At 37.2% G+C, this 24,201-nt stretch overlaps 1 protein-coding gene across 21 annotated transcripts in view; it reads right to left on the bottom strand.

Moving 5' to 3' along the window:
• LOC126183251 (ensconsin-like) overlaps window positions 1–24,201 on the bottom strand; it is a 413,080-nt gene that overhangs the window by 34,257 nt on the left and 354,622 nt on the right. For 20 of the 21 annotated variants that reach the window (XM_049925054.1, XM_049925062.1, XM_049925063.1 and 17 more), the window contains 8 exons: window positions 19,273–19,449; window positions 17,404–17,561; window positions 16,739–17,306; window positions 16,542–16,663; window positions 13,055–13,189; window positions 12,210–12,316; window positions 11,998–12,127; window positions 4,985–5,337 (listed from right to left, as the gene is read on the bottom strand). In XM_049925054.1, the coding sequence (XP_049781011.1) occupies window positions 4,985–5,337; window positions 11,998–12,127; window positions 12,210–12,316; window positions 13,055–13,189; window positions 16,542–16,663; window positions 16,739–17,306; window positions 17,404–17,561; window positions 19,273–19,449 (1,750 nt within the window). The remainder of the gene's footprint in view (window positions 1–4,984; window positions 5,338–11,997; window positions 12,128–12,209; window positions 12,317–13,054; window positions 13,190–16,541; window positions 16,664–16,738; window positions 17,307–17,403; window positions 17,562–19,272; window positions 19,450–24,201) is intronic. The other variant, XM_049925047.1, reaches the window with a different exon arrangement.

Below are 24,201 nucleotides of genomic sequence, written 5' to 3'. Positions count from 1 at the left end.
CATAGTTATGCCTGTTTACCGTGCCACTTAATTTAAACTGTGCTTCATCAAACTACACCACACCGAAAACAAAATTAGCGTCACGTTCAATATGCACTAGGAAATGTTCACTCGACTGACTCGTTTTGTTCTCGGTCACCCTCATTCAATGTAACAACTGCGGAATGTAAACTTTCTGCTTCTTCACTTTGTGGGAAATATGACTTCTGCTCACACTATTTATGCCTGTTTCACGTGCACATTGTTGTGTTGATATCTGTGGGGAGTGTGTGAATGCATCCAACACCTGAGCAGAAGACTCTTCAGCTGCTGCTGTGGGTGGCCAGCATGATCTTCACTGATGCATATTCATAATTGTTCCTGCAGTTTGGAACATAGCGTGATAGTGAGTGATGCTTAAGCGCGTTAGTGGTTCAGTTCCAAATTCCTGCCTCCATGTCGCTGCACTTCACTGATGTTCTCCAAGTTCCAATACCATTTGAGAAAATATTTTCATTGCTCAAGTGTCAGTCACGTTTGCACCACGGCCTCAGTTTGTACACTGACATCGGCGTATCGCAACCCTATTGCCCGTCTGTTGTTCAACTACTGTACTACGTGTTCGACCTGTACCCACTGTGACTTCAAAATGTATGATTAGTACAGCCAGTTTTAAAGTGTGTATACATTTTCTTGAACTACCTTGAAGTTACATCGAAAAAAATTTGGCTACATACCAAAAATTTTACTTACGTGGGGAAAAAAAAAAAAAAAAACCAGCAACAGTTGCAAATTTTAATTAAACTGTATTTGAAAATCCACCGTGATCAGTTTATGACTTCAAAATTCCATCCTTACGTAGTCGAATTATATTGCAGTCTATTAGTTGTGTGATGTCTGAACATGACCATGAAACACAACGGAAAGGTGATAAAACATAAACAAAATTAGTTGCGAACTTTTTAAGTCTTCTATTTACCTATTAGCTATGTGCAATATACATGTAAAAACTGTCTGAAATTTTGAAATAAGACTAGGTGTATCTCAAATGAATTTTTGAACCAGGCTGCTCCTTTTGAAGTTAATTTTTTTATATAAGACACGTGTTTTTGGGGCACCGGTCTTAGAAAAAGTGTTGTAGTCAATACATGACAAATTGTGCACATGGTGCAGCTGTTGACTGGAGGCTCAGATGCAGGGAATAAACTTTGAGAATACATTACTCTCATCCAGACAATAAAAACATCCCTCCACATCTAACACTGAAATTTGGCAGTACAATTTACAGTGGTGCTTCATTTCAAATCATGAAATATTACCACTCACTGACAATGTGTGTGCAGGGTGGGGGAGACGGGAGTCAGTTCAAACATACTCATCTCATAGCAACTGCATGACAAAGCAGAACACAAAATGGAGTGAAGTGTTGCAGGTGAGTCAGGGCCAACAAAGACATAATTCTTTGGCTTTTGAAATGTAAATAGTAATTATTTTATGAATAAACCTCCATAATGAAAAACAAGTTCAAATCTTTAACAGAAAGGTTAATTCTAGTCCCTCATGTATGTTGAAGCTACAGCTATCAAGTTATTTTACTGTAATTATGGATTAAACATAATTAAAATATAATTTGAACAACTGGGACTAAGTCTATCTGAAAGCTATAGGCTGGATACTGAAACACATCAGTTACATAGTACAGGATTGTCCATTAAGGATCACGTATTTCAGTCAACTGTGGAACCTTCTGCCAAAATGATTCAGTAAAAATAAATTCTGAGTAAGTACTGCTCAAGAAAATGAATCAAATATCACCCTCAACTACTTCTGGGTGGGCTTGACAGCCTTGATAAATTTGAAAGGAAGACTGTTCCACCAGGCTGTATTTTAAAACTGTGCTTTATTGATTATTACTATTCTTTGAGTGTGGCTCATTCTCAGTTGCATTTACAACAGAAATCATGGTCTCCAAATAGCAGTCACACACCATGCACACACAATCATTAAAGTGCATGATCTTGCAATGCATAGCCACAAAAAAACACCTACCAATAGCAAGAGACTTCTATTTGATGAGGACAATATATCCACATCTGTTATATAAGCACTTGAAAATGAACCAAGCTCTAAACTAGTATTGCTTAAAATGTACAATTTTAAAGTACAGCCCAGTGGAATGATGTCTTTCTTTAAATATTAGACTACTTTTCCTAACTAACAAATGACAACAACAATAACAATTATAATTATTACAATCACAATAATAATAATAGTACACTATACCACTCAAGCTGTCATATTCTACTTGCATAACTTGAAATATCAGAACCAGCATTATCCCACCACCACTTAATACAGCTACGAATTGAGGTATATTAATACGGGACATGAAGTGTTTGACCACAGTTTAAACAGTAAACATATTAGATGCCCTTCCTGTGTTATTAGGTGCCTTTCTCTGGCAGTTCTTTAGCTTTTTTAATTTCATTTTTTTCCTATCAGTAAAGTCAGCCCAAGCAAAAACTGCTCATATTGTGTTTCATATGATCACAACTGTCAACAGGAGTGTTCTTTTGGTTCTCATAAACAAAATTACATCTAAATTGTAATTTTATGTTTCTAAGTGGTACAACTGCCTCAAATGTTTGTTGAGCAAACATATTTATACACTATATTAAGAAAAGAAAAGTCACTACTCACCATATAGTGGAGATGCTGAGTTGCAGATACGCGCAACAAAAAGACTGTCACAAATAAAGTTTTCGGCCAGTAAGGCCTTCATAAAAATCTCTCTCTCTCTCACACACACACACACACACACACACACACACACAACTGCAGTCTCGGGCAACTGAAGCCACACTACAAGCAGCAGCACCAGTACATGATGGGAGTGGTGACTGGGTGGGGGTAAGGAGGAGGATGGGGTGGGGAGGGAGAAGGATAGTAGGGTAGCGGTGGCAGACAGTGAAGTGCTGCTGGGGGGGGGGGGGGGAGGGGGGATTGTAGGGTAACTATGTGCAGTCGGGAGGTTAGACAGAGGACAGGGTGGGGGGGGGGGGGGGGGAGTAATGGAAAGAGAGAGAAATTAAAAGACTGGGTGTGATAGTGGAATAAGGGCTGTGTGGTGCTGGAATGGAAACAGGGAAGGGGCTGGGTGAGTGAGGACAATGACTAACGAAGGTTGAGGCCAGGAGGGTTACGGGAACATAGGACACATTGCAGGGAAAGTTTCCACCAGTGCACTTCAGAAAAACTGGTGTTGGTGGGAAGGATCTATATGGCACAGGCTGTGAAGCAAACATTGAAATGAAGAATGTCATGTTTGGCAGCATGCTCAGCAACAGGGTGGTCCACTTGTTTCTTGGTGACAGTTTGTTGGTGGCCATTAATGTTGACAGACAGCTTGTTGGTTGTCATGCCCACATAGAATGCAGCACAGTGGTGACAGCTTAACTTGTAGATCACATGACTGGTTTCACAGGTAGCCCTGCCGTTGATGGGATAGGTGATGTTTGTGACTGGACTGGAGTGATGGTGGTGGTGGGAGGATGTATGGGACAGGTATTGCATCTCCACTATATGGTGAGTAATAACTTTCCTTTTCATAATATTTTTAAATTCCACCCTATATTTTCCATTGTTTGATTCATATTTATAGACTGTAACAGCAAAATACAAAGAATAATGTTTCTATAAGAAACCAAATATGGCCACTGTGCTGTGCTGTACTGTCTTCCCTGTGCCATCGCATAGCTGTATCATGCCATGATGCTACTGTGATGGGTTGCTTGGCACAGAGGCCATATTCAGTCACAACTGGAAATACTTTTCATTTTTGTGTTTTGCTGCCACTGTCAATAAATAATCTTTAACTGAATATTTCACTATGCTAATAAGATTCCTTTATTGAGTAGGCACATAAATTACTATTTTTTTTTTAATTTTTAGAATGGGGACCCGAACTACTTTCTTCACTGACAACGGAAGTCGAATGAAATGTGTGGGGAACACTTTCCCCCTCAAAAACACCACAGACTTTGTGTGGTGAAGGAAGTACAAACTACATATAAAGTTGCGACAATTTATAAAATCAATAAAACTGAAGTTCTATCATGTACAAATATCTAACCTGACTATAAATTGATATGTTAAGATCCTGCAAGTTTGTGTATATAATTTATGGAAGGTGAGCAATAAATTATCCAGTATTTATTCTGCAAAACCTCAATTCCTCAGATCAGTTAAAGATGCAGGACACATGATGTCTTGTGCACAAATATTGTTTTAATATTTCGGGTTTCATGTAATTTGGTTTTACATCATATGGCACAAATGTACGCTAAATTAAATATAAATGGTATGGATACATAAAAATATCGAAGTCAATTGTAAGTTTAATTCTTCACATGAAAGGAAAGAATTTCACTGGTAATCAGAATTGTGCAGAATAGGTACACAGTTTGTGGGCTACATAGTGTAACTGTGTTCTAGAGGTATTTAAATGCAAAGAAAGCTGAAAATTTTCAAAAATAGTGGTAGGTGTTAGCAAGTACGGATATTATCCCCTATGATGATTTTTGACACTAATGTAGTTAAAATGTACTGCAACATGGAAGTCTGTCTGTCTCTCTGTCTCTCTCTGTCTCTCTCTCTCTCTCTCTCTCTCTCTCTCTCTCTCTCTCTCTCCCCCCCCCCCCCCCCCCCCCACACACACACACAGAGATAGATAGAGAGAGAGAGAGAGATAGAGAGAGAATGTTGCTGGCTGAAGGATGCAGAGGGGGGAAAAACAAAAACCAAATGAAGTGCTGTTCACAGTAAAATTCCAGTAACACCTTGATTGCATTTCCAAAATTTATGGTAGAAATCACATATGGAGGTGAACCTTTGTACATGGGAGCATCAGTGATCGTCACAGGAAACTAGAAATAATGGGAATCTATGATGCCCCCCAATAAGCTGTACAAACAGGGCTGTAGTCTTATAAATGTCCCATACTCACACATTATCTACACTGCCAAAATCCAGTTCTCTGTACTCAGTGCCATTTCGATGCCCGTTGCTGTTCTGCAACTGAGTTACAGGCTCAAGATTAGTGTTATTACTATTTACATGGTTGCCACTTATTTCTGCTGTTTTCACATTACTATTCTCAGTTAACAATTGTTCACTAGTAGCAGTTTTCCCATTTTCTACAACACTGCTGGGAACCACATCTGTACCCTTTTCTGTCTCCATAGACTCCTTATTCCCCACATCCATGTGACCATCTCCACTAGGCACAATTTTTCTCTCTTCTGTAGGACTGACATCCTTTCCATCTTCATCACCACCACTTTCACCTTCAAGCTGGCCCTGTAGTAAGAAGAAAATCTAAATTAGAAAACAGAATTGTTTTGAAGAAATATGTAAAACACCAATTGTTCTTAATTTATAGTGATGAACAATTTAAATGTCTCCAGTTGTAAGAATGATTAAAAAAAACTTTTACTAATTTCACCTCAGTGAAAACTTAACTTTGTGTTCTGCCTTACAGCAGGTCTTGTCATGGGGGAAGCCTTGTCAGAGAAGCCCACCGCATGAGTGTCTACGGAAGTGATTCCAGTGGTGGTTTCCAGTTGCCTTCCACTGATGATGAAATGATAATGAGGACAACACAACACCCAGTCCCTGGGCGGAGAAAATCTCCGACCCAGCCGGGAATCGAACCCAGGCCCCTTGGCATGACTGACCGCTGCACTGACCACTCAGCTATCGGGGCGGACACCCCAGTGAGAATAAGGTCAATAACTGGCTGTTATAGCTTAAAAGAACCTTTCCAGAATTTGTATACAATGATTTCTGGAACACACACATTAGGACAGCTGGGATTCAACTCTTCATAATAAATTTTAATGATGAATTTCAGCTACAGTATAGTGTAAATAATCGTTTTAAACAACTTGAAAATCTGGAACAGGAATAACATATGTGTCTCACACATCAGCCCCCTCTTCCCATGTGACGGCCAATTTGCTATTTCTATGAACTATACATATAACCACAGATTTGAGCTTATTAATACATGGAGAATGAACTGTATTATGGCACTTACATGTTTACAAGCAGAGTGATTCTCTTAGAAACTTGTTTTTTAACTTTTACTTTACGAGTTTACACTTAATTCTATTTTTGTTACTACACTGAAATGCACATTTCACATTCTGTTGAATACTACTGACTTTTATAGCATACTTTCTACATGCACAACTAAGCTACTGGAAGAACTTGGTGTCTCAATCATGCTGAAGCCTGGAATGGGAACAGAAAACACAGAAGATGTAGACTTAGAAGGCGAAATATCGTATGACAGTGATTTTGTCATATGTGTAACCAGTGCAAAGTATGTGGCGCATAATGACACTGATACCTGCGCTGACTGTATTACACATTTTCAATGATAAAACAAACTAAGCTTCAGAAAGAAGTCCAAGAAAATCATTGTGTCATTTTGGACTAATGTGGCAGTAGCATGTACTCATAGAGCTGTGCATTAACTCAAACTGAAATCTTACAAAGTAACTGTAGTGCATCAACTGACCAATTGAGATATTGTTGCTAGATATCAGTACTGCAACTAAATATTGCATGCTGTACAAGATGGAGAGATCGATCCAGAAAGGCTGCCCCCCCCCCCCCTCCCCCTCTCCAATGAAGTACGGATGCATTTATTAGGATACACAAACTTGCAACACAACTGAATAGAGGGGTTGGGATTTGCATGGCTGCATGCCTGAAATTTAATAGGTTAGAACAATCAATGTTGAACTTTTGTACATCATTATCAGTTACGTTGAGGACCTCTGCACGATGCGAAAACAGGAGTGTGAGTGCAATTAGTCCAACACAAATTACTGGACTTATTATACAGCAAATTTTTTCAGAAAATTAACAATTAACAAAAACATCTACTTTTATGCAGGAAAATGCAAGCTCTCACACCATTGATACATCTATGATAAAAAAGATTTTTTCGGAATGTAATGTCACAAAGTCCCGATTGCCTTCACTTTGGATATGCTTTTTCTGGCCTTCTTGCAGATGGTGACTGCCAGTTGTGCCATTTGGAGTTCTGTATCTTTGTATCAGTGTCATATTCAAAAACGTACAACTTACCTCCCACTACAACACTTTCCAAAATTTGAACACAATTCCAGAAGTTCTTCACAAATGAGTACTCGGCTGGACTTGTAGCTAATGGTCAAAATTTTTGGTAACAGTTTTGCACACAATTACTTCATTTGCAGTTGTTTGGTTAGAGTCTCCTGGACAATGATTTTGCATACACCCAGAGTCTGAGCTATCAGAGGAACAGGTAGTCTACAGTCAGTGTTCAAAAGTTCATGCACACACATCATGCTGTCTTCAGCTTTCTATGCTGAAGTGTGTCCAGAGAGAGTTTCATCATCGTCATCCTGGACTTCCATGCTGTAGTGACGTAGTGACTCATCATGACTTTCAGAAAGCTCAGAGGAAAATGAGATGGGTTATGTTGGGAGCTAACAAATACTTCCAACTGGACATGGCAGATACACTTCAGTTCACTAACAGCAGCATTAGAATAGAATTGGTGACAATGCTTTCCAGACAAACATTGTAGTATTATGAGGTGTTTTTGATGATAGGATAATCCACTCTTCATTTCCCATATCTAAATGCATGTGATTTCTATCTCTGGCTTATGTTAAATGGAAAGATGTAGGTAAACAATCCTCATACACTTGAAGAGTTAGAAGACAGTAGTTGGCTTGTGTTTTCAAAAATTCTGATAGCCGAAATTTAACAAATGCTTGATAATGTATTCTTAAGGGTCAAATTGCTCTTGCTGCTCAGATACACAATTCTGGGTATCTGTTGCAAATAAAGGTAAACTTGTTTTGGTTACATTCCGTGTTAGTTTACGCTCAACTTGGGAAGATGTGCCAAGCAGCTATGCTTCCCGAGGAAGATACCAGTACACATCCTGTGTAAACTGCAGGGGTGCACCAATCTCATACATGAAACATTCTGTATATTGTGAATGAAATTGACTGCAAAACTGGAGACACAAGCAGTTTTAAGTTAAGTAAGTATAAAACTGTGAGCTTACATTTTTCAAAAATGCACAAGGATGGAGATGTAGTCACATGCGTTAGCAATAATGTTCAGTATGAAAAACGTAATTTGGCAGTGCAGTTAGCAGAGAAGATGGTCTTTGAGTCAGCAGCAATAAGAACAAAGCCAAGGAAGAACAGCTTAATATGGTGATTCATTTTTCATTCAACTGCAGTTTACTTGATAAATGCTCAACATGTAAGAAGACAGATTACACTAAATGTTAACACAGCCTCTTCAAGTAATAATCTACACTACCTTAGGTAATCTGACGAGTTAATTGTGCTACAACTGAATCCATGTGAATTCATCATAAACACACACAACAGCTGACTCCCAGACATGTATTCACCATTTCCACACAAATTTAAACAGGGAGGAATTAGGGCTTAGAACTGCTGCAAGCCACCTCTCTGATCCCAGAACTTTATCTGTACTACATGGTGACTTAATTATAAAAGAAAATTTTATTATTTTTATCAAATATTAAACCACAGTTTTAATCATCTGAGTGGGTAAAAAGACAATCTCAAGAATATTAAATTAATGCAGTAAATTAACAAATTAAGGGGAGATATGAAGGACCAAACTGCTGGATTTCCAAAGAAAACACAAAGCCTAGAAAAAAGCATACAGGGAACCTTTAATGGAACTCACAGTACAGTGTTATGCTGATGTGATAAGTGAATCAGTAATGTTAGTAAAAACTCATGGTGTGTAGTAGACTAGAAATGTGGGAAGTGAGAGTATAAAGGCTACAGTGTGTGAGAAATTCACAGAAGAAATTAATAAAGAATTATGATTCAGGATCGGTAGTGAACTTGATCAAAGCTTCAGGAGTGTTGCTAGTGACATCCTGAAGTTATTTTGAAGCTGAAAATACAAATGTCCGCTGGCTGGTTTGACATATTACCTAATTTATTTAAAGAATGCAGAACTGAAAAAAAAATCACTAAACCATTACCACATTCAGGAAGCACTTCACATGGCCACGGGATTTTTCATATCCTGTTAAGTATCTCCACAATATCGACAGGGTATAAAAAGGAAGCAACCAGAGACTTACATAAATCCAGCTCAGTGTCACTGAACTCAAAACTTGGTAGTGGACTTGAAAGAGTAATTCTTGATCAAATGGATTTTTTTTTCTTTTGTAAATGTAACCTGCTAAACATTCTGCAAAACGAATTCAGGAAATAATGCAGGAGAAATGACTCTGACCTTCAAACAAACTACTTATTATTCGCAGAGTCACAAACTCTATAATAACAAACAAAACAAAAAAACATAACACGTGTCTTCAACATAAATTAAAAAAAACTACCCTCCTTTCTCTGGTGCATTGTCTCATTAGCACAAAAAGCATTAAATCTTAAATCCCTTATGTGAATCACATAATAATATTACAATTTTTTCAGTACGCATTGTACAAGATGGGTAAAGTAAACAAAATTAATGGAATGTCTCTAAATTTGACCAGTTCTTTTCATCCTGTGAATCAAATGGTTCAAATGGCTCTGAGTACTATGGGACTCAACTGCTGAGGTCATTAGTCCCCTAGAACTTAGAACTAGTTAAACCTAACTAACCTAAGGACATCACACACATCCATGCCCGAGGCAGGATTCGAACCTGCGACCGTAGCGGTCTCGCGGTTCCAGACTGCAGCGCCAGAACCGCGCGGCCACTTCGGCCGGCTCCTGTGAATCATTCAACACCCTTACACAAATTCAAAACTTTATGTATAAGAGACGTAACACTTGAAAATCCATGATGGAATAATGACAATATTATGAGAAGAATTGATTGCTACTCACCATACAGTGGAGATGTTGAGTCGCAGACAAGTGGGGGAGGAGGGGGGGGGGGGGGGAATAAAAAGGTGAGCTTTCGGCAAAATTTATAAGTAGACAAAAAACACACACACACACACACACACACACACACACACACACACACAAAAGCACTTCATAAGTGTGTGTGTGTTGTGCTTGCATGAATGTGTGTGTGTTTTGTCTATTTTAGAAGAAGGTCTTTAGGTTGAAAGCTCACTCATTTGGCAGTCTTTCTGTTGTGCCTGTCTGTGACCCAACATCTCCACTATATGGTGAATAGCAATCTATCCTTTTCATAATATTGTCAGAAGTGACACCGGATTTCTTAAATTCTTAGAAGTGAGAAAAAGAAAATGTGACCTTCATACAAAACAAAAGGTTTAATATCTAATATTAACCACTTATTTACCAAAATATAATGCAGATAAAGAAAAGCACATTCATTTAAAACTATTTGTATCATAAGAAAGTACATTAGGGAACTAATGTGTGCTAATATCAATCAATCACCCACTCAACATCACAGAATGATGGAAACAAGGAAACTACGCTCAGTTTTGTATGAGAGGCACAGTATTCACCTTCTGTTCTGAATACAAGTATGTAAAAATATCAATGTAAGCATCTGTGGTTAGAAGATAGAACAGGTCACACTCATCTAAAAGAAGGGTAGCAGAAGTGATCCACAGAACTAGAGTCCTCTCTCAGTGACATCCATCTGTTGTAGTATTTTAGAACATATTCAGATGTCAAACACATTCTGGTATCTTGAGCAGAATGATATTGTCTATGCTAACCAGCACAGATTCCAAAAACACTGGCTGTGCAAAACTAATTCATACACAAATATATATACAGGTCTTGTTAAGATTTCAAAGTAGTTCAAAGACTGGTGATTTGTTTTCAGTGTCCAGAAATATATAGCTGTGCACTTTACACAGTACAGAAAAGTAGTATATTTGACTACAACATCAGTAAGTCACAATTTGAATCTGTCAACTATTAAACACCTGGGCATAAAAATTTGCAGTAACATGTAATTGAATGATCACAGAGCCTCAATTGTAGGTAAAGCAGGAGGTAGACTTTGGTTCACTGGCAGGCTACTGGGAAAATACAGTCAGTCCACAAAGGGGCTTCCTTACAAAACTCACATGGAATATATCCTAAAATAATGTTCAAGTGTTTGAACAAGTAGGACAAATGGATGATACTGAACACATACAAAAGAAGGGCCGCACAAATGATCACAGGTTTGACTGGCTCACAGGAAACGTCCATAGAAATGCTATAAAACCTTTATTGGCAGATACTTGAAGATAGACATTTATTACCCTGAGAAGGGTTACTTAAATAGTTTCAAAAACCAGTATTATGTAAAGAATCTTTGGGCTCCATCAACCATTATAATGTTTTTCTTTCTTTGTGGGCTTAGCCCTGCTGACAAAGCTACAGCTCAGGTTCAACAAATACATGAGGAAGGACTAGCCAGGCTTTTACATGGAATGAGTTTGGAACATTATATTAAATTTAAATCACAAATGGTGGACCAGGATTTGAACGCAGCTCCTTTAAAATATGAGCCAATTACTTTATCACTGGGCCACTTCAATCAAAAGGGTGGATGGATGGATGAAAAGAAAAAAGGAAGGAAGGAAGATTAGTTTATAACATAAAAGTGTGGAAGTACTGCTGAACTGGGAAATGATGAGAAATTTAGAGAAACCATAGAGATTTAAATCTGGATGGCTACACACGGACTCAAGCCCAAACCTTTGCCTCACTCAAATAGCATGTGTAATGAGAAATAATAAGAGTGAAACTATACCAACTGTAGAAGCCTTGCAATCAAACTGAACACAGAGCTACAACAGTGTTATTAATTTGAAATTCCAGGTTATTTAAAAATTGAAGAAGGGACTCTTAAGTTTGCCTCATTGAGGTCATTAAATACGGTGCATTACGTAACTGCAGTTTGTTTGCCAACATTTACTTAGTGGCATGCATCACAATACAATTTATAAGCTCAAAAACATTAATTACTCACCTTAACAGGAGTGCTTGTGGGTGTTGCACCTTTCCCTCTAGTGCGTGACATGATTGCTTCCACACGTTTGCGACGGGCAATGCGCTCCTCTTCTTCCTTCTTTAGTCGTTCATCCATCTCTTTACGCAACCTGTGGAAAAAATGGAAGGAATAAATTACAGACAAATTTCTGTAGAAAAAAACTTTTCCCCCTAATTTTTAACAGCACAAACCTTTCTGCTTCCTCTCGGGCTTTTCTCTCTGCTTCTTCTTTTTCTGCTTTGGCCTTCATTTCCTCCTCCCTTTTCTTTTTTTCCTCCCTCTCCCGTCTTTCATTTTCCTTGAAAATAAAATATTTATGCATAAATGTGCATCAAGATATTCTTATCCTTTTAATATTATATGAACTATCACTACATAGATAAGCAACAGACCTATCAAACTGTGAATGACAATGAAATTGGGAAAGCACATAACTTGATGACAAGTTTACCCCAAGATATTAAGAATAGATTTATCCAAGATCTTAATGAGGTAACATTTTTCACAATGGCGTTAGAAATCAAACTTAATAACTACAAATTATTCATATAATACTCATGATGGCTATACTACATTGGAACAGAAAAGTATACTTAATGATAAGAATGAACTACTATTTATTTCCTTGTGAGAAACTTTTCCTAGGGGATACAAGAATACACTATCACCATTTTATACACAATCATATAGAATTTAAAATCACTGTTCGGTTCCTGTTTCAAGACTTGGAAGGTTCTCAGCATTGTGCAAGTCTTCTGATGTGAACTATTCAGCTGCTCGAGTGGAATCATCTAAGAATATACATTATTACTAAAAACCTAGAATCGTCCAGAGGTACAACATGATTTAAATCTGCCATGATCAATTACATGGTTTTAAAACATATTTCAAAAAATATATATTACTGAATATTCAATTATTAGACACATATTCACAGGTAGAAAACAAATTTTTTAAGATTTTTTATCTATTTTTGACACTGAACTAATTTGTACTCATGGTGCCATATAAACAATAACATTATCCTCAGAACTACCTGGATAGCTAGCAAGAGTCTTTGCTCCTCAGCTTTTCGTGCTTCCTCCACAAGGCGCAGCTGTTCCTCTTCAAAGCGACGCTGTTCTTCTTCTTCTAACCGTATACGTTCCTCCTCTTTCCGACGCTCTTCTTCCTGTTCTCATGTCAAATTTTTAATTAGATTATAGATAAATTAATAATAACAGTGATTATGATAAAGGGCAATGGTATGTTATACACATTACCAGAGAAAATAATGTTCCTCAAACATGCACTTTTTTTCCATAAAACAGACTACAGGATTCAAGTTATTAAATTATTTAAAATAAATGAAAGATACCATGTAATTCACAATTTTTCCTCCATGTGTACAAAAGCTTATCAAAGTAACAGATATGAATCAAAAACACACATTGCTTTATATGTGTAAATAAACTGAGTTCTGTCTTTGTAATAATTTTATGAAAATTGATTCTTTCCCAGCCAGTCCACAGTGACTTAATATCGCTTATGTTGTGTCATTAATGTTCACAGAACAGATGCTAAAGTTCTTTCAAGTCCAGATGAACAACTCTACCTGTATGTATTGTTCTGCTGCCAATTTATCTGATAATGGAAAAAATGCTTTTGCTGTGGGATGCAAATGGTCACATGAAAAACCTCCTGGATATGACATCAACAACATGAAGCTCGGTACATGCATAATGACTGTCTGCAAATAGATGAATTTCTGGGCAAAGAAATTGCTATATCACTAACTATATCACATGATATGAAAGCTATTTAATACCTGACATCAGCACACCATCAGTGCAGTAATGCAATTTGAGGAAGTAAGTCTTATAAACTCCATCTTTCTTCTGGGAGTGCTTGGGTATTATAGCATAGGAATTATTTTATGCACTTTAATTTGTACTCTTTTAAACATGTGTCATAATTTTTCTAATTAATGTTCAACTGAAATTATTTATCATTTTTTACTTTTTCCACATCACTGGGAGCCATCTCTCATAGAATCTATACAAGTACCATTAGCATATCAGTTCTATTGCAAATCTATATTATGTATTTTTGCTTTTCAACATGTTCCACATCCTCAAAGATCTCCTCACTATGGGCACATAATACAAGCAGTGAATTTAATCTAACATTATGCTTCTTAAGATGGATCAGTATCAACAAGTCCTGGAAGGAATGACAGAACAGCATAAAATACCACTGGAGGAACACAAGGTTGGTTGGGCAACACTGACATGATATCCTTCAGGAGGACATCCAACAACTCTATCAATCAATACTAAGCCAAATAACTGTTTGCATGAAGGCCAGAGATGGACCAACACCTTATTCACTTGCTCAATTTGTAAAGTCCTTTCTCTTGAACAAATCATCCAATTTTTATCTCATTCGGATAACTTCTTCATGGTGTGTCTTTTTTGTCTTAGAGTGTATTACTGTATTTTAGTTTGTTGTAAATTTTAGCCCCACATATTCTGGTGTTTTAGGGTACAGCCTTAAATGCTGTGTTGGAAATTTAAAAATCTCTCTTAGGCAAGTGCTTTAGTTGCACTAGATATGGGAAATTTCAGAACTAGCACTTGTTGATTTCAGAACTAGCACTTGCCCGCGAAAGGCAAAGGTCCCGAGTTCGAGTCCCGGTCGGGCACACAGTTTTAATCTGCCAGGAAGTTTCATATCAGCGCACACTCTGCTGCAGAGTGAAAATTTCATTCTGGAAACATCCCCCAGGCTGTGGCTAAGCCATGTCTCCGCAGTATCCTTTCTTTCAGGAGTGCTAGTTCTGCAAGTTTCGCAGGAGAGCTTCTGTAAAGTTTGGAAGGTAGGAGACGAGATACTGGCAGAAGTAAAGCTGTGAGTACCGGACGTGAGTCGTGCTTCGGTAGCTCAGTTGGTAGAGCACTTGCCCGCGAAAGGCAAAGGTCCCGAGTTCGAGTCTCGGTCGGGCACACAGTTTTAATTTGCCAGGAAGTTTCATATCAGCGCACACTCTGCTGCAGAGTGAAAATTTCATTCTGGAAACATCCCCCAGGCTGTGGCTAAGCCATGTCTCCGCAATATCTTTTCTTTCAGGAGTGCTAGTTCTGCAAGTTTCGCAGGAGAGTTTCTGTAAAGTATGGAAGGTAGGAGACGAGATACTGGCAGAAGTAAAGCTGTGAGTACCGGACGTGAGTCGTGCTTCGGTAGCTCAGTTGGTAGAGCACTTGCCCACGAAAGGCAAAGGTCCCGAGTTCGAGTCTCAGTCGGGCACACAGTTTTAATCTGCCAGGAAGTTTCAAACTGTTCTGATGTTTATGCATTCTGAAAGAATAATTTCAAGTTAATCAACTTTAGCCATTGATATTCTGAAGCATCACTAGAGCATTTTTGTTGTTGACTACGATTTGAAGTATGCCCTTTCTTTGGCATTCATGCCTTTTATTCTCACTTTGCACCTTGGATTTATCACCGCTATAAGAATGTATCTGTTTCTCTTGTTTTTAATGATTTTGCACACGTGTACAAAGATGCTACTGAAATTTATGGAGCATAACCTATTGAAGTGTGCGTCATATTTTTGCAGGCATTTATAATTTAAATACTTATTTGGGTCAATGACTACTGCTCCAAGCATGTCACCTGCATTCCTTAATACTATTAATATTGTCACTGTACCCTAATACTGCTATTTACTCTGTTAATATATGATTTATCTATCTTCTGTGAACAATACCATTAATTACTAGCCTGGAGGTTGTGTACACATTTTTTAGTGACCTCATTTTACTCTGTTTAACTTTGCATTTCTTCCACACTGGTGATGAAAAGTCTGTGCCCAGGTTAATTAAAACAGTTCTGTAGTTTTCAGCTTTGTTTCCATTTCTGTTCATGTTACTCTTCATGCGTGTTTAAAACATTTGTTTCGCTGATCAGATTCCAGGATGAACATCAATCTGGCATAAGTACATTTATTAACATGAAGTGATCTGTTATCAGGATATCACTTTTGTCACTCCCGTTTTTTGTACCATTTTCACACTTGTCCTTTTTGTTAAAGGTGAGCATTTTTGTTTTTTATTTATCAAAGGTTTCCCACTGAAGAAGTTCTCTGTATTATTTCCAATTACATTGTGTGCATTCAAATGTTTTTCACTTTGTTCTATAAGCTGTTTTTATTTTTTTTACACATAAAAGGTATTTTCTTTGACTAATCAGTTTTACATTCACTTGCTTTAGTGTTAAAATTTCCATTTTCAGCATTTCAATGTCACTTCGAAGCAATTTAATATTTTCTTCTTTGGACCTCACTGTACTTTGGAGTTAACAAAATAGATGGAGAATCATGTTTTATGAGTTTTAAATTTACTTTTGCACACTTTTCATGTAGCCAGCAATTACACTTTACACACAAGATACAGTTCACTCAAAAGAAAGAAAAAAGTCAAGATACAATAAGTACAACTTAGTTTTAATATTTAGCACATTAAATTGAAAAATGGAAAGTTTACCAATCTTTGCCTCTCGAGCTCTGCTTCCCTCTCTGCTTGTTCCCGAGCTAGACGTCTCCTCTCAGCCAGTGCTGCCTTCGCTTCTTCTTCTGTAGTTATTCGCGTTTTGGCTATCATGGAAGCTGGTCGAAGCAAAAATAATTAGTGAACAGCAATCCAACACTTCAGAATACTTCATTATCTTACACTATACATACCTGTCATCTCCGCTTCAGTTTCAGACACCTGAGCAGTGGAAGTATCTATGCCCTTAACTTCTTGCCTTTCTTCACCAGTAACTACTTGTCCTGCCTCAAGTGCATCTGATTTAATATCGCCTGTAATTTGGGGGGCAGATTTTTCTTCTTTCAGTTCTAATGGTTTTTTATTTCCTTCATTGAATTCAGTTACTTCTTTCTTTATCTCACTTGATTCAACTGATTTCTTAATCTCCCCCTGCTGATCACTGGGCTCTACTAGTTCCTTTGGAGATGGCCCCTCTTTTAAATCACTGAGTTCAGATATCTCTTTTTCAGTCTCCTTTGATTCAACTGGTTCTTTTACAATTTCATTTGTCTTTTCTGGAAATTCTCCGAGTTCTGTTGTAGGTACAACTGCTACTACATCTGACCCTGTGCTCTCAGTGCCTTCAGCCTTACTGTTTTCTTTTGAAATCATTTTATCCTTCTCTGCCTCCGAAACTTCCTGTCCTTGTGGTAGTAATGGTGCACCTTCAGAGCCTGGAGACTGTAGAGGAGTACCCTTGGGAGTTATTTTTGGTGATGCCTGGAATTAAATACATATTAAATTTTGATTTTTTAGACCTATGACAAGTGTAACTTAACCTATATCACTATGTAAAGTATGCAGTTATTGTGAATACCTTTGATACCTTTGTTATCTTTTCAGTAGGTTTCTTTGGTAAGTTTTCTGGTTTTGTTGGTTTCTTCGTACCATGAACTCTTGGTATTGGAGGCTTAGATACTTCCTTCTCACCACCTGGGCTCTGCAGCTTTGAAGATTTTTGTTCTCCAGAAGCACCTACACAATAGTTTTCAATAAACATAATTTTTCAAAACAAATAACTTTCAAATTTTTGTAAAAAATATTACCCAATAAACATATAAAAATTTCTTGGTGGCAGATATATTTCTTCCAGTTGTCATTAATGCTGTAAAAACATTGTTAGTCTAGATTTCTACTTCATGTATAGATAAAGAAAGAAAATATAACAAGTAATAAAAAAAATCAGAGTCACTTTACCATTAACTACATTAGTCACTCTGTTGTTATCACAGAAAACAGAACAACAACAATTTCTAATCTGTAGCAATATATGTGCTTGAAAGTAGTATGTTAAACACTTTTGAACTACAATACATAGAGTGGAAAATGGGCAAAATTGAACTGCAAAGCTCTTTAAATAAATTTGGATTTAAAAGAAACTATGAAAGTGTTCTAAAGTAAACATAATAGAAGAAGATGCAAAAGAGAGTGGGAATTTGGTCTTGCATATTGTGGTAAGTACATTCTTTTCATCATGTTTCATTTTGGTGGTGATATGGTCCTACATTTCCTCTACCCTGCACCAACCTCATCTCCATATTCATACTGCATGCAACTGCCTCAACGTTTTGTGTTATATATTCCAACCTGCACCTGAAGCCATCTACTGATCCCCCTCTTACTAAATTAACTAACACTGGGTATGTTGGGCAACATTCTACCACTGTATTAAATTTTTCTTTCCATTGGTTGTAACATACTTTTAGAGCATTGCATGTAAAATGCTTCCATGAACATCTGCTTTTCAAGTTTACCCACAGTTCATGTTTTACTATTTTACTTACATGTGCTGTAAAATTGTAATTTATGTTCTTTCCTCAATTTCAGATTGGCTTTCGATACACTCTTGTTTCCATCAGATTTTTTAAGTTAAAAATAAGATTTTGTGCTAATCTAACATTTATGTTTTCTTTACTTCCTTAGAAACAAAACTGTATTTTAAACAGTCTTCATATGATGAACTGTTTAATTTACACTTTTTTGAGAATAAAGATATACTTTGAATTGTGGCCTTCTTTGGAGGCCATATCTAGCAAATTGGAAAGTTTGCCAATCTCTGGAGAAATTAAATTTTTATTAAGAAACGAGGATGAGTATGATTTTTATAATAGTGGATGATGATATGATATTAATACACGAATTACATATAGAAGGCTGTATTCATGGAGCACATAAAGAAATGCCTGACAATATATAATGATTCGGCTAAACACTGTTCCAATGTTTTAATTTCCAATAGCATACTATAGAACCATAGAAGAAATGATTTGTGTAGTAACTGAATTTCACTTTTGCATGATACTGTATAACACAAGTACAAATTCGTCTCTAAGAAACTACTCTTGTTAAGACACAAGGAGCAGTAAAACTGTGTATCACATGATGAGTACGAACTGTGTTTAACCGAATATCAACTAATGGCCTTTGCAGATTTGTGAGTTATTCAGTACTTGATGAGTAAATGTAAATCAAAAATTTAAACATCCATTTTGAACACTGTGATCAAGAGGGACATTAAAGTATTTATCACAGTGATTGCTGAGCTCCTGAGTATAAATGCTCTAATATATGTATTAATTAAAATAACACTGAAGACCTGTATATCTCACAGGTAGTATCTGCACACTTGTCAGACCTTACAACTACAGCAGTTATAGAATGCCAACACAAAAAGAATGAGCTGTACCATGCTTCTGTGCTGGCTCATGGCTGACACCAGTAACTGCAATACTGAAGGGACGAGGACGGCGTGGGGCAGTTGATGGACGTGTCCGCAGGCTTGTCCCTGATCCTACGCTGTTTACGCTATGTTGGCTCAGGGCACTCACTGGTCTTGATGGAGTTACTTCGCCAGAACGCAGTCCTACAGTATGTGCAAGCAGCATGTCAGCAAAGTACACATGAATAAACAACTATTTCTAACCACTGGCACAGGAAAACATGATAAAAATAAAATAAAATTGTGAAACAGTGCATGCAAGCTGCATTGCAAAGAATTTATTACAGAACGCCAATTTGTCAGACTTCACTTCCCTGCACATCAGGTCTGTAAAAAAATAAAATAATACAAAACCAGAGAAAAGGACATCCCGCAATTCTGAGAAATTGTTCAGGGTCCACTTATTATTTATCCTTTTAACAATGAATTATTTACTGACTACTGATAAAACTCAGTATACATAACAAAAGTCTCTCTGCATCTGGAAATACTGCACAGTTCATTGTAAAGTAGCTTTTCATTAATGAGCAGTTTTTTCAAGATTCACTCAAGAAGTAGAATACAATAAATTAGAATGCTGGAAGATAGACTTATAATTTTTCACTGTGTGCTGTGCAGTACTTAATTAAAATTAAATTGATGGGTAAATCACTATAAATGCAAAGTGATTACATGTGACAAGCCAGCTTGCAGGAAGAGTTGCCTTGTTAAATAACTACAACTGAAATGTAAGGCACATTGAGGCTCCTAGGGGTTACAGAAGGGACTTAATTAGATAAAGTTTTAACAAGCAACCCATGTCCAAAAAATACTGTTTGGATGTAAGATAAGTTGGAAGAATAAAGTTTTAATAAGAAACTCATGTCCAAAAAATACTGTTTGGATGTGAAATATGTTGGAAGATCAGAGCGTTTTCAAATCTCCTACTTCACGGTTTGCACACAAACTGTGAACATGGGTACACCATCAGTCTCTATTGTAATTATGACATCACATATCATTTTTGTCTGGCTAAAAAATGGATGTGAGAAACTTGTATGTTCACAACTTGGTGGTTTGACTGAGGTGCTTCATGGGTATGCCACAATGTCAATTTTGATTTGGACGTCTTTTGTCATACAGAAGAGAATTTGACGACGACAGCTACTCAAAATATTGCCCATTCCATGGGCTAATGTAGAGTATACATGTCAGAGCCCATTGTCTCCATTGAAACTGATCCAATGTTCAAACTTATTTTATATTCAAATGGTACACTTTAGGAAATGGGTTCCTCGTTGAAACTTCATTTACTAAGTTCTCTCTACAAACCCTAGAAGCATGTATACTTCAAAGTTTATAATGTTAATAGCACTTTCAAGATTGAAGAAATAAATGGTCTGATTAAACCAGACATAGTCAATGTTATCACTTTTTGCAATTGAGCTGTTTATTTTTATGTAATCGACAGTGAGTAACGGATTTCTGAGGGCAATTTTATTATTCTATTTGTTTGCAGTTCTTGTAACAACATGTGCAGGAACATAAAAATAGTAGCCTATGCTAGTTTACCACTATAAATTTCAGTACAATGCACTTTTCATAAACACATCATCTGAAAATGTAATGTGTATGTGTGTTAGGAACAAAAGGTTAATGATTTCAATTGTAAGAGACAGTAGGCATGTTTCCCTTCTCTGTTCAATTTGTGGCCTCGATTAACTGGGGCAGACTGATCCACTATGGGCTGTGGATGGCCCTGGTTAACTCCCAGAACACAGCAACATGCAGAGGCCTACAGCAATGGTAAGTTGCTAAAGAAATACAGCGCCAACTGTACACTGATAAATGGAATGCTAATCAAATTCTGATATGTCTGGCATACACTGGATGTACAGAGCTGTCGAAGAAAATGGATGACCAGTATTGATATACCATCAACAGCATTTTTCCAATAGCTGGGTTTCACAGCACCAGAAGTTCTCAAGTGTAAATCAGTAACGAGTCAGAATTGAATCTTACATATTTGTGTCAAGAAATACAGATACTTCAGATGGGTTGGAAAACATCACACAGAAATATTTTGAACAATCTTGTAGTAAAGCACCCATCTGTGGGGAAAAGGTTCATGAATGGACTTCAATCTTTACCAGTCTGCAGGACAAATGGGTCATTATCCTCTGCAACTACTTGGGTTTGCAACAAACTATCCCATGAATCATTCTTTTTCCTTCTGCTAATACACTTTACACTGGTGAGTTTTACTGCACTCACTATGGTGCTTTCAGTTCAAACAAACTGCAGCCTTGGCAGTACACAGTATATGAGACATAAAGAGCAACTTTTGTCACTAAGCGAGTTGGCACTGTCTGTGACAGATGGAGAACAGCATTCTTTCTGCTCACACCAGCAAACAGAAGTAGTGATGGAAGCAACCACGTGAAAATAATCAATTCAGTCAGTTGTCATTTCAATCATTATTTATTCGTTCTTTTTGAGTGATACTAGTCTGTGAGAACAATCGAATGAAAACTCTACACAGACTGATGTAGTTTTGCACATTCACTGAGTTATTCATTCAATCTTTTCAAGTGAAATGAGTCTGTGTAGTGTTTTTGTCCATGGAAGAACATATTCATTTGTTTATTCAACTGAAAACACTCTTTAGTGTTTTAGTTGACTGAGCTATCAATCCACTCTTGTAAGTGAACACAGTCTGTAAAACAAAAGCAGTGGTATACCCAGAGGGTAGCTCTACCCTGGGACTAGGTGAAAACATCTCACGGAGTATGCCAGAATTACAATAAGCATTTTATGTATTTATTTGTGTACCGAACAGACTAATTTTCTTTTCATCATTTAAAACTGATAATATATTGCTGTAGATTAAGTTGTTCCAGATGCAATTAACAAATAACTAATGAAGGTGATAGATGTATCACTGGTTGGGCAGAAAGTCAAGCATAAAAGTTCCCTTAGTGGTATATGAGGAAGAAGAAGATGTGATGATTCCATTAAATAAAAACCGTTTGAATCTTAGTTTCCTCAGATCACATGTGCACCATACGTGCTTCACTTCAGCCTCCTGCTGCCACAAGAAGCACAGCCGGTACGGGGAGATGGCCAGCTATAGCAGGGGGCAGGCCTCCACACGGTGCCACTTGTTGGGCCAACTTCTCGCTCCAGCTGCGCTCCTGGAGGCAGCAGGGGACTGACGTGGAGTGCTTGCTATGTGTCATGCCCTAAAGGCACTACCTGGACTTTGGAGACAAAAAACTTGAAAAAACACGTAAGTAAAATCACTCCAGCCCAGTGACTGACTGAAAACATTCATACAACAGACCTAACTGTCAGACTTTTGTCAGTCAGTTGTCTCATATTAAGCGACACCACTTAAAACTGGAGACTGTGAGATAAACATTCACACAGCTGACATGGACACAGAGAGTAGCTTTATTTGACTGGATGGAAAAGCAACTAATTGGCCACTCAGTTGTTAAAACTGATTGGCTGTCCCACCACTAGACAGAAGTGCCATGAATGTTTGTAATCATGTCCCTACTACTGAGAATTATCTGATGGCTATATATCAGGAACTGATGAATAAGCCATGATTAGGCGAGTATCGGGGTCATCTGATCTGACAGGTCTTCATTTCTTTATCTGGAGGGATATGAAAAATGCTGATTATGAAAGAGCTAATTACGAAACAACCATTGAATCAGCAGTGTGTTTCAGAGCAAGGATTGAGGTCATTTCTGACACCACTCAGAACACACAGGAAGTCTTCAAACATACATTACACCAATGATCTTGTATTTACTACATGCACTGAAGATGGGTAATGCAATTTCAACAACCTCTAGTAAATTCCAACAGTGTTTGTATCATTTTACACGACTTTCCCAGAACATGTCCACAGGTATTCCCTAGCACGAAAACTCAATGTTGTTGACCAGGTATTCCCATTTCAGATATGTCTATGTCTGTAGTGTTATTTACCTCTTGAATTTGCAAAATCATGCCCATAGGGATTCCCTAGTGTGACAGGTCATTGTTGTGGACCAGGTACTCCCATTTCAAATATGCTTGTTGTGTTATTCACCTCCTGAATTTGTACGTTTCATTTCATGAAAAAATAAAACACGTGTAAAAAAAATCTGTTTAGTTAATGAAGTGTGGCTATCCTTACAAAGAAATTGGATTTTCCTCTGAAATGATAATACAAACTGTAAGTCAGTTAAATTAGTCACAAATGGGTATCTGTATTTTAATCAGGTAACGCCAGAAAGATTTTGGGTTTTACATTAGCAGTTCAATTTAGTGCCACAAATAAAATATACAGTAAGTGAAATATTGCTATGATACTGAGCTCTTTTTTTTCCTTCAAAATAAGAAAGCAATTTTGAGAAGTTAGAAGCAGCACAGCAAGAAGCATCAGTTATACTAGAACAAAATAATACTTTTTACTCACCACCACCGAAAGTAGAGAATAATCTTTCAGAACCATCATTAGAAATGGAATAAATTTCTGTGTTCTACATTAAAAAGTAAACAGTGCCTTGAACACAAAAAACACAAAAATGTAAATTTTAATGCATATGTTATAGAAATAAACACATTCCTCATCTACTAAAAGATAAAATAATGATTGTCAAGGAAACAGGCTTATGATTAGTTAGCCCTGAAAAGTTACCTTAATGACCACATTTTCAAATGCGTCAAATGATGCCTCCAGTTTGACAGATACTTACAAATTGTGCTGCAGACAGTAGTGTGCCAAAAGCTGAGTTATTTATCAAGTAGCAGAAAAAATACTACAAAACTTGCACTAAGTACCAGTTAGAACAACAAACACATGCCAGGAAGAGGTAGCTTATTCTACTTCCAAGCAGCAGTTAAAAAACAACATGCCAA

This window comes from Schistocerca cancellata, chromosome 4, assembly GCF_023864275.1.
Source record: "Schistocerca cancellata isolate TAMUIC-IGC-003103 chromosome 4, iqSchCanc2.1, whole genome shotgun sequence".
In the NCBI taxonomy this organism is placed as follows: Eukaryota; Metazoa; Arthropoda; class Insecta; order Orthoptera; family Acrididae; genus Schistocerca; species Schistocerca cancellata.
Note: the sequence above shows the minus strand (reverse complement) of the source record. Positions and strands in the feature narration are given on the sequence as shown.